The sequence below is a fragment of the Scyliorhinus canicula genome, chromosome 9 (assembly GCF_902713615.1).
Source record: "Scyliorhinus canicula chromosome 9, sScyCan1.1, whole genome shotgun sequence".
Classification (NCBI taxonomy): Eukaryota; Metazoa; Chordata; class Chondrichthyes; order Carcharhiniformes; family Scyliorhinidae; genus Scyliorhinus; species Scyliorhinus canicula.
Window position 1 is genome coordinate 165,448,802 of NC_052154.1, and position 14,068 is coordinate 165,462,869.

The 14,068-nt window shown below is 48.3% G+C and overlaps 1 protein-coding gene across 4 annotated transcripts in view; it reads left to right on the top strand.

Moving 5' to 3' along the window:
* tub (TUB bipartite transcription factor) overlaps positions 1-14,068 on the top strand; it is a 479,022-nt gene that overhangs the window by 357,485 nt on the left and 107,469 nt on the right. For all 4 annotated transcript variants that reach the window (XM_038808107.1, XM_038808111.1, XM_038808110.1 and 1 more), the window contains exon 2: positions 6,300-6,351. In XM_038808107.1, coding sequence (XP_038664035.1) covers positions 6,300-6,351 — 52 coding nt within the window. The remainder of the gene's footprint in view (positions 1-6,299; positions 6,352-14,068) is intronic.

The window sequence follows — 14,068 nt, forward strand, 5'->3', positions numbered from 1 at the left end:
TGTGGATCAAACCACCTACCTTATCGGCGGGAGCAGGCGGCGCGGGCGGGCTCCGGGGTCCTGGGAGGGGCATGGGGCGATCTGGCCCCAGGGGGTGCCCCCACAGTGACCTGACCAGCGATTGGGGCCCACCGATCGGCAGGCGGGCTTGTGCCATGGGGGCACTCTTTTCCTTCCGCCTTCGCCATAGTCTTCACCATGGCGGAGGCGAAAGTGACCCCCTCCCCTGCGCATGCACAGTGAAAGCCCACGGGATACAGGGCAATGTGGCAAACTGGATAAAAAGTTGGCTTAGTAACAGGGAACCAAGGGTAATGGGCAATGGCTGCCCTTGCAATTGGAAAGTTGTTTCACAGGGCTCGGTGTTGGGACCCTTACTGTTTTTGTTATATAGTAATGATTTGGACGTGAACGTGGGAAGCATGATTGGGAAATTTGCAGATGGCACAAAGATTGGCCGAGTGGTGGACAGTAAAGAGGATAGCTATAATCTTCAAAACGATATAGATGGCTTGGTGGAGTGGGGGATAAATTGGCAGATGGAATGTAACACAGGGAAGTGTGAGGTCATTCATTTAGCGGGGTTGTACAGTTATAGGGAGTACACAGTAAATGAGAATATACTAAGAGGGGTAGATGAAGTGAGAGCTATTGGCGTATTATACACAGGTCCCGAAAGGCAGCAGTTCAAGTAGACCAGGTTGTTAAGAAAGCATATAGAGTGCTCTCCTTCATTGGCAGAGGTTTTGAATATAAAAGTAAGGATATAATGTTAGAATTGTACAAAACACTGGTGAGGCCACAAGTGGAATATTGTGTGCGGTTCTGGTCACCACATCACAGGAAGAAAGTATTTGCTTTAGAGAGAGTGCAGAAGAGGTTTACAAAAATGTTGCCAGGGTTTGAAAAGTGTGGCTAGGAGTGGAGTTTGGGTTGGCTGGGGTTATTTTCCTTGGAACCAAGAAGGCCAAGGGGTGACTTAATTGAGGTGGACAAAATTATGAGGGGAAGGGACAGAGTGGACAGGAAAAAATTGCTCCCTTTGGTGGAGACCTGTAACTTAATATTGGTTGGGGCAGGAAAGTGGCAAGGTTTAGATAAACCACCACCCCGCCTAGTCAAGTGGTCAGCTGCCCATCTCCAAGCTCGCCACCTCTGGGAGCAGATGAATCCGCCCATGGTGTGTGCATTTGTGAAGGGAATTGAATGGAGCTAAGAATAGGATGGTTATCCCCAGTTATAAATATTTTCCTTGCTCTGTAAACACCAGACTGCAGATAACTAACTTCAAAGGGCAGCAAGGTAGCATTGTGGATAGCACAATTGCTTCACAGCTCCAGGGTCCCAGGTTTGATTCCGGCTTGGGTCACTGTCTGTGCGGAGTCTGCACATCCTCCCCGTGTGTGCGTGGGTTTCCTCCGGGTGTTCCGGTTTGCTCCCACAGTCCAAAGATGTGCAGGTTAGGTGGATTGGCCATGATAAATTGCCCTTAGTGTCCAAAATTGCCCTTAGTGTTGGGTGGGGCTTACTGGGTTATGGGGATAGGGTGGAGGTGTTGACCTTGGGTAGGGTGCTCTTTCCAGGAGCCGGTGCAGACTCGATGGGCCGAATGACCTCCTTCTGCACTGTAAATTCTATGATAATACACTAATTGTTCTGTCTTGGTTCTGTTTGTTTACACATGGCTGAAATTTGGAAAGGTAAACATATCATTGGAAGTTTGTAATTTGCAACAAAAGTAACTGCATGTGAAAATAAATATCCCAGCAGAGCCCACTCACTGGCAGACCCAAATTTCTAACAGCCTTGAAGGTGAAGTATATTATCACCATAATGCCATTCGCCCAAACCAACTCGGAACTCAGAACTTGGCACAACATTGGGTCCAAAATGGAAAGTTGTTGAATTCTCTCTCTTCAATTTCAAAGCATGCTCGCGAAATGAAAAGAAACAGATAACACCAACAACAACAACTTCCATTTGTATATTCAAAAAGGGAGGTAGAGAGAAAACAGGAAATTATAGACCAGTAAGCCTTATATCAGTAGTGGGGGAAATGCTTGAATCAGTGCAGTAAATGAGGCAAGTGCGACCTTGGTGGGCGTTCCGTACCGAAGCCAAATTAAATGGCAGTGTCCCACTGCAGGAACCGAGAAACGCTCTGCTATACGCGCTCAAAGCTGTATTCTTTTTCGCATGTTAAATCAAGTCCTAAGAAATATTTTCAACAGTGGGGAGCAGAACTCACCTGTGAGATTGGCTCCTCAGAGATTTTTAAGGGATGCCCCCTCCTCACCAATGGGCAATGTTACCCCCACACATGGGCATTACCCCACAACCCCCCTAGTAAGAACACCACACCTCTACGGGGTTGCTGAGAGACCTTTTAAGGCCTACCATACCCCCCTTCCAGGACGCCATCCTAACCCCCCCCCCCCCCCAACCTTGATGATGCACCTTCATACCCACCCTTCAGCCCTTCCCCACCCTTCACATGCCTCTCATCTCCCCTTTCATCAGCAGGCCCAGACCCTTAGCAGTGGAAGCCAGGCAACCTGACACTGCCACCCTGGCACCCTGGCAGTGCCCTTACCAACTTCAATGCCACCTGGGCACCTTGGCAGTGCCATTATGCCTGGTCCATGTTTGTGTGGACCAGTACTAAATGGCACCTGGCCAAGGCGCAGACAAATTATGAGCCTAATGGCTCATTTAAATATGTATATCTGGATCACGCCCAGCGAGAAAGAGATCCACATGGCGACATCTCACCAGGTTTGGATCAATCTCGCAAGACGTCCCGAGCTTCACAAATCTCATGGGAGGCCTCTCGCGAGATTCAACGGCCTCATCACATCACCAAGTAGGGCGCAAGAAGGCCGGTAAATCGAACTCTGTCCTTCTGGTGTATAACCTATTTTTAGTATTTTTGCAATATATTGATAGTTCTATTGATGAGTTCAAACCTGACAAAGCAATTATTTATACTTTTTAATAGAGGTATCAACACATTTATTTCAAATTGGGTCGACATCTCCGCAAACCATGTTTGTCGGATCACAAGAAGCTGTAAACATTTCTCATTATGAAAGGCTCATACATAAATTAACACAGTGCAAAACACCATCTGAACAGCTGAAAAAATGTTTCACCAGAGTACAGAACCTGCTTCAACCTACTATTTTCATCATGATAGTGCATTTCAGAGATCATGGGCAGAATTGAACCCAGCCCACAGGGGGTGAGAGGAGGTGGTAGAATCGAGAGTGGAGGTGGGTATGCAGTGTCTGCAAATTTCTCGACAATGTGCAATTAGCTCAGCGACAGAGAATGTCGAGGGCACCATTTCAAACCTGAGGTCCATTGACACCCTTAAGTGGCCAATTAAGGGCCATTTAAAGACCCCTGCCAATGGCGAGGGCAGACTGCCCAGTGAAACCTGGCAGCCTCCATATTCTCATGGGGAAACCCTTCTAATCAGGCACCCTGTGCCTATGGAGGGAACCTTGCCCAACAGCGAGGGCAGACCCCACGAAAACCTCTCCATCCCCATCCTCACCAGCGAACGACTATCTTGTGCCAGCGCCTTCCCAACTGGCCCTGTTGAGCCTGACCCCGCTGACCTTGGATCCAGGGCAGCATCTGTGATTCTGTACCAGGCCAGGTGCAGTCCTAATAGTGGTCACCCATGGCATTGCTGGGAATGAAGGGCTGCCAGCTGGCCAATTGGCCAGCAGCGCTATGAGGCAGGATTTCTGCCCTCAAGGAACGGAAACTCTGACACCAGGCGGTTGGTTGCCAGGTGGCCACAGAATCGGTTCAAGGCTCCCAGAAATGGCCGACAGGGAAATGCCTCTGTCTTTGCAGCCTGCTGTCAGAGACATCAGATTCAAGCACATTCCCATGCTGAAGCTTTCTTCCACTCCTGAGGCAACCTCTCTCTCAAATGTGGTCTTTATTTCTTTGTGAAGGTAATGGTTTAATCGCTATAAATCCAGACATTGCGAACGGCAGAAATGTATTAAAGATACTTGAAGAGGGATGGCATTTCCTTATTCTGAAACTTCTAGTTGTAGAAAACATCCACTGGGATTGGAACACTGCCACATCCCATCATTCTCCTGTAAAAGATGCTAAAGGCAGTGCTTTTAATGTGCAAGATGTCTTGTTAACCACAGGGGAACACGCTTACAGAAACCTAGAGACGTTTCTACGCCTCTCTTCAATTTACTATGGGATATCATTTTCTCCAAATGTAAATAATTGTTTCAACAGAAGCTGAAATATACATCTCCAGTCCTTAAAGGTTTTGGCCTCACCAAAGGGAATAAACACATAAACAAACTTGACAGGTCCAAACGTTTCTATATGGATCAAGCCAAAATTGTCTGTGATTGAAAATAATATCAGTTCTTTGTGGGAAAATGACGAGGACAAATGTACTTACTATAAGTAAAGAATTTTGATACTGATTTTTTTCTCAAGTACAGTGGACAGCTGTTTTCCTAACATGATTTTCTTTACCCATAAGCTTGCTAACTGAAGCTTTCCCTGGCCTAGTTATGTTGCCTGTGGATCTTGTTTTATCAATTGATGTTGACAGATGGAAAATTGCAGGCCACATCCCTGGGGTTTTGAGATTAGACTCCTGTTGCATGTAAGCTGCCATCTTTGACATGGAGCCTAAAGGTTCTGTCGCTTGACTTTACTTTGCGGCCTTCAAATGTCTTGTGATAGCTTCTCCACAGGCAGGGGTAACCCGTACCTAAGTCATCGGATACCAAGGGCTGTTAGAGCACTTTGTTTTCCTGGTGTGATAAAACTTTTTTGCTCATCACCTCCAACCATCTGGCTTCTTTTTCAAGAATTTATCTGGGGAGAGGAAAGTTGGGAGAGTTCCCTCGGCATAATCAAGCTACCTATGTCTTTATTGTTGACATGAAGAAATCTAAACACTCCAGACAAATGCAGCACTGTGCATTAACTAACAATAAATAGGAAGCAAATAACGTAAAAAAAAAAATTGTAAAATAACGTGCAAAATTCTCTCAGTTGGATGTCATAGAGCCATAGGGTATTACAGCACGGAAGGAGGCCCTTTGGCCCATCGCGTCCGGGCCAACCATCAAGCACCTAACTATTCAATTCCATTTTCCAGCACTCGGTCCTCAGTCTTCTATGCTATGGTATTTCACGTGCTCATCTAAATATTTCTTAAAAGTTCCCGCCTCTACCATCCTATTCAGGCATTGAGCTGCAGATTCCAACCACCCTCTGGGTCAGAAAGATTTTCCTCACATCCTCTCTAAACCTTCTTCCACTTACCTTAAGTCTAGGCCCACTGGTTATTGACCCGTCCACGAAGGGGAAAAGTACCTTCCTGTCCACTCTATCCATATCCCTCATAATTTTATACACCTCAATCAGGTTCTCCCTCAGCCCTCTCCGCTCCAGGGAGAACAACCCCAGCCTATCCAGTCTCTCTTGATAGCTGAAACACTCCAGCCCAAGCAACATCCTGGTGAATCTCCTCTGTACCCTCTCCAGTGCAATCACCCCCTTCGTATAGTGTGGTGAACAGAACTGCACATAGAAGTCCAGTTGGGGCCTAACCAGCATTTTATACAGCTCCAGCAAAACCTCCCTGTTCTTCTTAGGGGCAGCACGGTAGCACAAGTGGATAGCACTGTGGCTTCACAGCACCAGAGTCCCAGGTTCGATTCCCCGCTGGGTCACTGTCTGTGTGGAGTCTGCATGTTCTCCTCGTGTCTGCGTGGGTTTCCTCCGGGTGCTCCAGTTTCCTCCCACAGACCAAAGACGTGCAGGTTAGGTGGATTGGCCATGATAAATTGCCCTTAGTGACCAAAAAAAAGGTTAAGCGGGGTTATTGGGTTACGGATATAGGGTGGAAGTGAGGGCTTAAATGGGTCGATGCAGACTCGATGGGTCGAATGGCCTCCTTCTGCACTGTATGTTCTATGTTCTATTCAATGATTCAGTTAATAAAGACAAGAATCCCATAGGCCTTCTTAACCACCTTATCTACCTGCCCTGCTATCTTCAGAGATCTATGTCGAAATTTCCTTGAAAAATTTAAAATGATAAGGACTAGAGGGAAAAGGCAGGGGAGTGGGTCTAATTTGGTATCTCTTTCAAAGTGCGCAGGAATGATGGGCTGAAGGGCCTTCCATTGTATGATTTTCTAATACTGTTGAGATTTGATGACTGGGTCTGCGCAATCTAGGATATCAATTTCCAGCAGACACATATTGATTCCTTGTATTTGTTTTACTTCACAGTGTTCTAGACGATGAGGGCAGCAACCTGCGACAACAGAAGCTTGACAGACAGGTAAGGGATAGTGCCACGCATGCCTTGGCTGACAGTATTTGGTTTCCTTGGGGTGGACTTGTTCTCACTCAGTTAAGAGTTTGCTAAAACACATTGCACAATAACCTCCTGGCTCCCCAGCGTTAGATTTGGGTGGGGGGTGGGGTACCCCAATGATGCACTGGGGAACTCCTCTTGAAAGTTCCCATATAAGGGTTTACCTGGCAAGTTAACCCGGCAATTGTCCATAAGGCCTGACGTCCCCTAGACAATTGCGCTGGGACCCATCCAACAAAGGGATTTAAGGCTCTAACGCATAATTATTCTGAAAGAAAAGAAACAGCTCCAACTCCAAAGAAACTATTTTAAACATTCAGACCGAGCCCCGCATGGTGCATCCCCAACCAAACCCCCCCCACCCCCACCCACCACTGCATTCCCTACCACCCCTGCTTGCACTGACCATCCCCCCCACTCCAGTCAAGCCTATGTATTCATTAAAGTGCCATAGATTGGCATGGAGGATATGGCCGGGGGGTGGGGGGGGGGGGGGGGGGGGGGGTGGGTGGGGTTGGAGTGACGTAGATTGGCATGACAGACATGGGTAAGCCCCCAATTACCTTTCTAAAGATACCCTGATCTTTGCTATGAGCCAAAAGCCTTTTAAAAGCTAGTTCAACCTCCATGAAAATTGTGGACGATGAGGACGTGCCTATTCCCGCAATTGAGCTGGCCAATCCGGGAGCGCAGAGAGCGTGCCCCCGGCCTGGCCAGCTCCAACCTGAACCAGCCCACACCCTTAAAAGGCAAAAAAGGTGAAAATCAGAAACCCTGGGAATAGGGTTGAGAATCCTGGAATGGGGACCTGGAAGCCATTTTCACATCTCTGCAGAATTAGAATGGTTGAATCTGACAATTAGAGCATTAATGCGATGTAATGTAAAGCATGTTGATGGAAAAACAGAGTATCCTTCAGTCTCTCCATGCACAACTTTAGTCAATTTCCCCTGCACCCCCACTAAAGCCTTGCTCCCTTCCAGAATTGGCTACAGTGTCCCAACTGAAGTCTATAAACGGAATTCTCCCATCGAGGATTGCGTCCTGTGGCATGGGCAGGAACGGGGAGTGGTTCCTGCTGCAGAGTCTGGCAGAAAACGACAGCATATCTTCTGACCCCAGCCTCATTTATTATCTATACCCTCAATGCCAACCAATGATACTTCAATCATACACAGTATTCCGTGGCTGGGCAGACCTGAATGGCACGAGTCCTGCCATCGTATCTGGCTGCCGTATTTAAAAGCTGCCCAACATCACTGACCCGCCATGGAAGAAAGTTGATGGACCTGCTGAAAAAGAAGATGGATCTCCAGAACAATCTGAGGCTGGAAGATGGACCTCCTCATGACGCTGGAAGCTGTAGATGCTCCCCCCTTATCCACTGCTGTAGTATTCTGAGGGTCAAAGTTGGCGGCGGCCTCCAACCTCAACTCCAGAGGCAGCCCCAGGCATTGTTCAGGTGAGTGCTGCCTTCTGCTCGCCATGTTGTCCTAGACGTGTTCCGGAGTGGCATGTTTTCCCATTGGTGTCAGGGAGGATCGGGCGTAGGGTGCAAGATTCTGGATGGGTCTTCATCTGCCTCCTATTGGAGGGATGCAAATCGGTTTCATGCTGGCCTCCAGTGGATATCCTAATCCATGAATGAGGACACCAGCAGAAGATCCTGCGAGAAATTCACAGTGGCATAAACCACATTTTTGGATTCCTAGTGAATTCACTTCCCCCCCCACCCTCCTACCCAACCACTCGCCATTGAAACTGTCGGTACGGCCATGGAATAATTCAGCCCGAAGTGTTTAGCATTGACTGCCTTACATTTTTATCCTTTGTCTCTGTTAATATGGCCACGGATCCTGTAAGACTTTTAACATCTTTCTCAATTTGCCCTGCTACCTTCGGAGACTCGTTTTCATATACCCACATGTCTGTTCCTGCCTCCTTTCTACTTCTTGCCCATCAAAAACAAGGAATTTTCCACCAACAGTGTTATCCTACCCCCCACAACACCTGCCCTGGACCAAACACTGAACACTGAGGTCTGAATATTCGATAGAGCCTCTCAGTCACTGTAAAAATGGCACAGTGGACTGAAATCCAGAAGTCCCTCGCCCAAACATGGCTCCTACCGTTTTCTTGGGAATGGGTTGAGATTTGCACACGTAAGTTTTCTGGAGGCAACTGCCCATACAAAACAACAGCTTCCTTCCAGTCATAAAAGCAAATTACTGCGGATGCTGGAATCTGAAACGAAAGGGAAAATGCTGGAAAATCTCGGCAAGTTTGGCAGCATCTGTAGGGAGAGAAAAGAGCTAACGTTTCGAGTCCAATGACTCTTTGTCAAAGCTTTGACAAAGAGTCATCGGACTTGAAACGTTAGATCTTTTCTCTCCCTACAGGTGCTGCAAGACTTGCTGAGATTTTCCAGCATCGTCCCTTTCGTTCCTTCCAATCATGTCTGATTTTCATTAGCCAGGAGTGGGAAACACAATGTATGCAGATTAGCAGCACGTTTAAACTTTGCAGAGTCCTTTGGAGAGGTATTGTACCATTTCACAGAAGTTGGGTATCCCTTTATGCACAGTCTTGGGACACCCTTTGTGTTAAGGTGCCCTTTGGGATTGCCGACGGTGGAAATGAACGTGCGTAAGAAGTGCATAAACTCATTGGATCTGTCAAGAGATCTGTCAAAAGCACCTGCCAAAGGTGCCAAGAGAAGCTGTCAAAAGAATTGTCAAACTGTCAAAGAATTTCGAATTCCTTCCCTTTGAATCCTAGTGGAGTTTTTAATAAATCATTACCATTGAACTCTGTCTGCTGACATAGGTCGAAGGTTTCCATTACTGGGTTAGTGCTGCATGACTGACTTCATAATTGCCCATTATCACAATGGGGTGCCTGCCATTTCACTGTTTGATTGACAGCTACCGGTGGTTATAGACTCTTTGAAGTAGGTGTATGAATTTGAATACTCATTTCTACAAGGGTTTAAGCACTTGGATGTTTTTATTCCCTCAGGCATAATGGAGTTGAAGGAATTTAAATGCAGTAAATTTTTAAATTTTGAGGAGTGAGAGAGATGGGGCGCGATTCTCCGACCCCCACGCCGGGTGGGAGAATCGCGGGAGTGCCGGACGATTCCCGCCACGCCGCCCTGGCACCCGCACGCGATTCTCCCACCCCCCCCCTCAAAACGGCATGCCGAGTTTTACGACAGGCCGCTTGGAGAATCGCCGCTCGCCGTTTCTAACGGTCGAGTGTCGATTCTCTGGCCTGGTTGGGCCGAGCGGCCTGCCCAATCCGACCGGTTCACGCCGGCGCCAACGACACTTGGTCGCTGCCGGCGTGAAAGCGTGCGAACGCTGCGTGTGCGGCCTGTGGGGGGGGGGGGGGGAGGGAACATTGAGCACCAGGGTGGTGCTCAGGAGGGGTCTGGCCCGCAATTGGTGCCCACCGATCGGCGGGCCGGCGTCTCTAAAGGACGCCCTCTTTTTCCTCCGCTGCCCCGCAAGATCGATCCTCCATGTCTTGCAGGGTGCCCGCGGGGAGGACGGAAACTGCGCATGCGTGGGTTGATGCCAGCCAACCTGCGCATGCGCGGGTGACGTAATTTAAGTGCCGCCGGCCGCGTCATTTATGCGGCGCCGCTTTGACTCGGCGCCAAGGCCCAGCATGCAAAATTGACTCTGCGCCGCTCCTAGCCCCCTGGGGGTGGGAGAATAGGGGGCGAGGAGCGGCCTCCGACGCCGGAGTGAAACACTCCGGTTTTCACTCCGGCTTCGGCACTTTAGTCTCCCGTTGGGAGAATCGCGCCCAAGTTTTGTAAAAAGAAAGTCTGCACCAGGAGCTTAAGAACTTTCTTTTATCTCAGCTCTATGGGTCCTGGGTGCTACCGACGGTGGCTCCTGGGTGAGTTAGTATGGTAAATGGACAGGGTATGTAGGTGAGTGGGAGGGCATTGGTTTGCTCTAAGTTCGGATAGGGGCTACAAAGGGATTTAGAGATTGTTGAAATGGATGGGTTGGCCTGGAGGCTAAGAGGGGCCATGGGTGATGGGTGGGAGCATGATTTGTCATGGCTTGGCATGGGGAACGTGTGGGAGGGGGGGCGGGTGAGTGTGTGTGAGGAGTGATTCCTGGATGTTGGTTTTATGTTTTATTGCTGTTTTTCTTCATTGCAGAGTTAATGTAAGCCTATTTGTGACACTAATAAAGGAAATTATTATTTTTTAAATGTTGACACAGTGCCAGTGCATGGAGGCAGGCCTTCCGTCCAACCCATCTGTGCATCCGGCAAACTCCACACTCAATCACGGTCACCTTATTTTCTCATTTACACTGCCTCACCACCTCCAAGGTGCATGGTTAGATCTAGCAAGGCGTGAAGGCTGTTTGGAACCCCCGGGGGCGCGGGGGGGGCGTCTCCCGGGATCTACCGGCCCCGTCTGGCCAGGGTACTGGTGGGACGTGGCCAGTAGATCATGCCCCATGTGCTTAAACACAGACACAGAACTTGGCTTGTCATGTGAATTCTCTCTCCAACTGTCAGCAATTCAAACAGTAACGGTATATTCTTATTATAGCTCAATAAGCCCATCTGGAGAGCTATTTTACACCCTCCCACCAACAGGATCTTCTGGCCCCGCCGATGTCAACAGAGATTTGAATAGTTTGCCATATCTGCTGCAGTCAAACCCACACCACTGGGGCCAGAAACCCACGGCCCAATCTCTTGTCCAAGCAATTAAGCTTTGAATGGTTTGTGTTCTGCTGTTGGATGTTATTGGCGATTTCCATAGGTACCTTTTCAGTCGGGCATTTCCACAGAGGCATTTATAAAGCAAACATTCACAATATCTAAAGTGTTTTACAGTGACACAGGGGTGAATTCTAGCCCCCCCCCAAACCAGTGGGTTGAGTTCAGGTGGGGTGTGAACATTTTTAAATCTCAAATCCAACTCCAAGTTACCCTCTTTGGAGTTAAACTGAGGAGGGACAAGGGATGTAAGTCAATCTACTCCCACAAGTTTATCCGTCATTTTAAATATTATAATGAGGCTGGGAGACTCACTATCTATTGGTTTACCCTGGCTGGCTGTGTTTCCCGAGCCTTGGAAAACTCAAAGCTAAAGAGTTGAGGACAGCTCTGGGGAAAGGTAAGTGCCCTCATCACTGTTTGTGGGTCAGGAGGAACAGCGGTACTACCCTGAGGAGGAAGTGAACAGTGGGATAGAGGTGATTTCACTGGGCTAGTATTCTCAAGGCCTAGGCTAGTCCTTTAGGAACATGGGTTCAAATCCCACCCTGTCAGCTGATGGAATTTGAAATCTGTTACGCAAGGAATATATTACGAACCTGGGTCCAGATATTAGATCCAAGATGTAGCAGGCAATTTAGAGGTTGAACAGACTGAGAGGAAATAAACCTGCTAGCACAGAGTCAGAGGGATATGGCCGCACCTAGCCGAGTTACATTGCCCCAGTCAGACTTAAACCCATTGGTGGGAACACACAGGATGCCCCAGATCCATTGTTCTTCGAGACTCTCCTGGCTGACCAGCTTTTAGCCCATTAGAGTCTGATGACCTCTTTGTCCATCAATGGGAAGTTAGTTGCACATCATTAGCATGGCTTTGTTCTTCAGCATAAATGGGAGTGGGCCATCAAACAGCAAAGATAACGATGATAGGTTTAAGTCTGAAAACCCCAGAGAACCTTTGTTTGAGGGGCTGAGCAGAGTTTAGAGTGAGAGAGAAAAAGAAAATCCTGTTTTTAACGGGGAGAGAGAAGGCTTTGGAAATCAACTGAGTGAGTTCATGAGAGTTGTCATTGAGGCACGCTTTGGAAAAAGTTCAAAACAAATTTCCCTAAAAGAAGAAAAGTTGCTTCATTAAATGCCTTATCTGTCTGCGTAAGTGGAATGAGAGCTGCATGTTCTGTTAAAATGCTGTTTAATGGGAGGTGGTGTGTTAAGGTTAAGAAACTACATGTAATCTGTTATTGTTAGGGTTGAAGTTTAAAAGTTTAAATATTGTTTTTTCTTTTGTTTTAATAAAGTTTGTTTATAAAATGACCAAACCATATTCCTTACATTATCCCTCCTGGAATGTATCGATCTCTCCGGACCGTGTTAAAAACTTTAAAATGTTAAGGCTCTGGTCCACTCACATAGCCATTGTTGAGAACTGACCAGGCTTACGTAACAATTCAATTAATTTAATAAAATCTGGAATAAAATCTTGGAATCAATGATTGTGACCATGAAGTTATCATTAATTGTCTTTTAAAAAACTATCCAGTTCACCAATTCATTCTGGGAAGGAAGTCCTGCCATCCTGTCCTGGCCTACATGTGACTCCAGGCCCACTGTTGTAGATTGGGGAAATGCAGCTAGTGAGTTCCTGATTCCCCTTGCCCTCTGGGTGTAAAGATGCTCCTCAATGTCCCTTTAATCCTTCCTCAATCACTTTAAAATGCACTCCCAGTTATTGACCTCTCTGTCTGTATGAATACATTCTTCCTCTCCAATCTGGGTAGGATTCTCCATTTCCCACTGCTAAGACCGGGATTCCTGATTAGGCGGAGAATCCCATCTAGGGCCAAAAATGGGATCGGCGCCAAGGGATAGACCTGTCTCTGCTCTGCCCCGCCAGCCGTAATGGGCTTCCCGCCCCATGCCGGCGGGATCAAACAAACAGCTGATTTGCATTCATTTCAATGCAATTAACAGACCTAAAGCCCAAGGGTGAGATTTTCTGTTTCTGAGACTAAGTGTTGACACCAATCCAGAATTTGTGGACTTCCACAAACAGCAAAACTGGCACAACACCTGGACTGATTCCGGTACTGTTCATGGGCTAGCACCGGAGCGACGTGGAACACAATCGATTCTAATAAGAAAGGGTGCCGGATTCTCGATTGACACTCAGGAGGCTGAGGAGCTGCAGCCACTTGCCGGCACCTATACCAGCTGGCATGGCCAGGTGGCCTGGCCGCTGATCTAACTGCCTCGCCTTGCAGACCTCGGGCGAGTGCCGTTCAGTGCTGGTCTCCACAAAAGGGGATCAGATGGAACGCGACTCTTGGGGGGTCACCCAAGGGATAGGAGGCCCCCAGGTGCTTACCCTCTAGGCTGGATGGCACCCTGACAATGCTGCTGCCACCTGAGCAGCCTGGCACTGCCATCTGGATGCCAGCCTGGCATTACCAAGGTGCCCAGGTGGCACTGAAAGCAGGAAGGAGCACTGCCAGGATGCAAGGCTGGCACAGCAAGGGTGCCAAGCTGGTAGTTTCCACGCGACAGGGACAAGGCCCAGGTGTGCCCTGTGCAGGGGAGTGCTGGGGGGGGGGGGGGGGGGGGGGGGGTTTTGAGGGGGCCAACGTAAGTTGAGGCTTGGAGTTCGGGGGTCGCGTCGGGGCGTCGAGAGATCAGGTTCCCTGCACTGAGGAGATCCGATGTGCAAAGCTCTTCAGTGCAAAAACATAGAACATAGAGTACAACATCGGCCCTCGATGTTGTGCCGAGCCTCGTTTGAAACCAAGATGAAGCTCTCCCACTCCCTGTGATTCAAGTGTGCTCAATGTGCCTATCCAATAACCGCTTGAAAGTTCCTAAAATGTCCGATTCCACTATCACAGCAGGCAGTCCATTCACACCCTAACCACGCTCTGAGTAAGGAACCT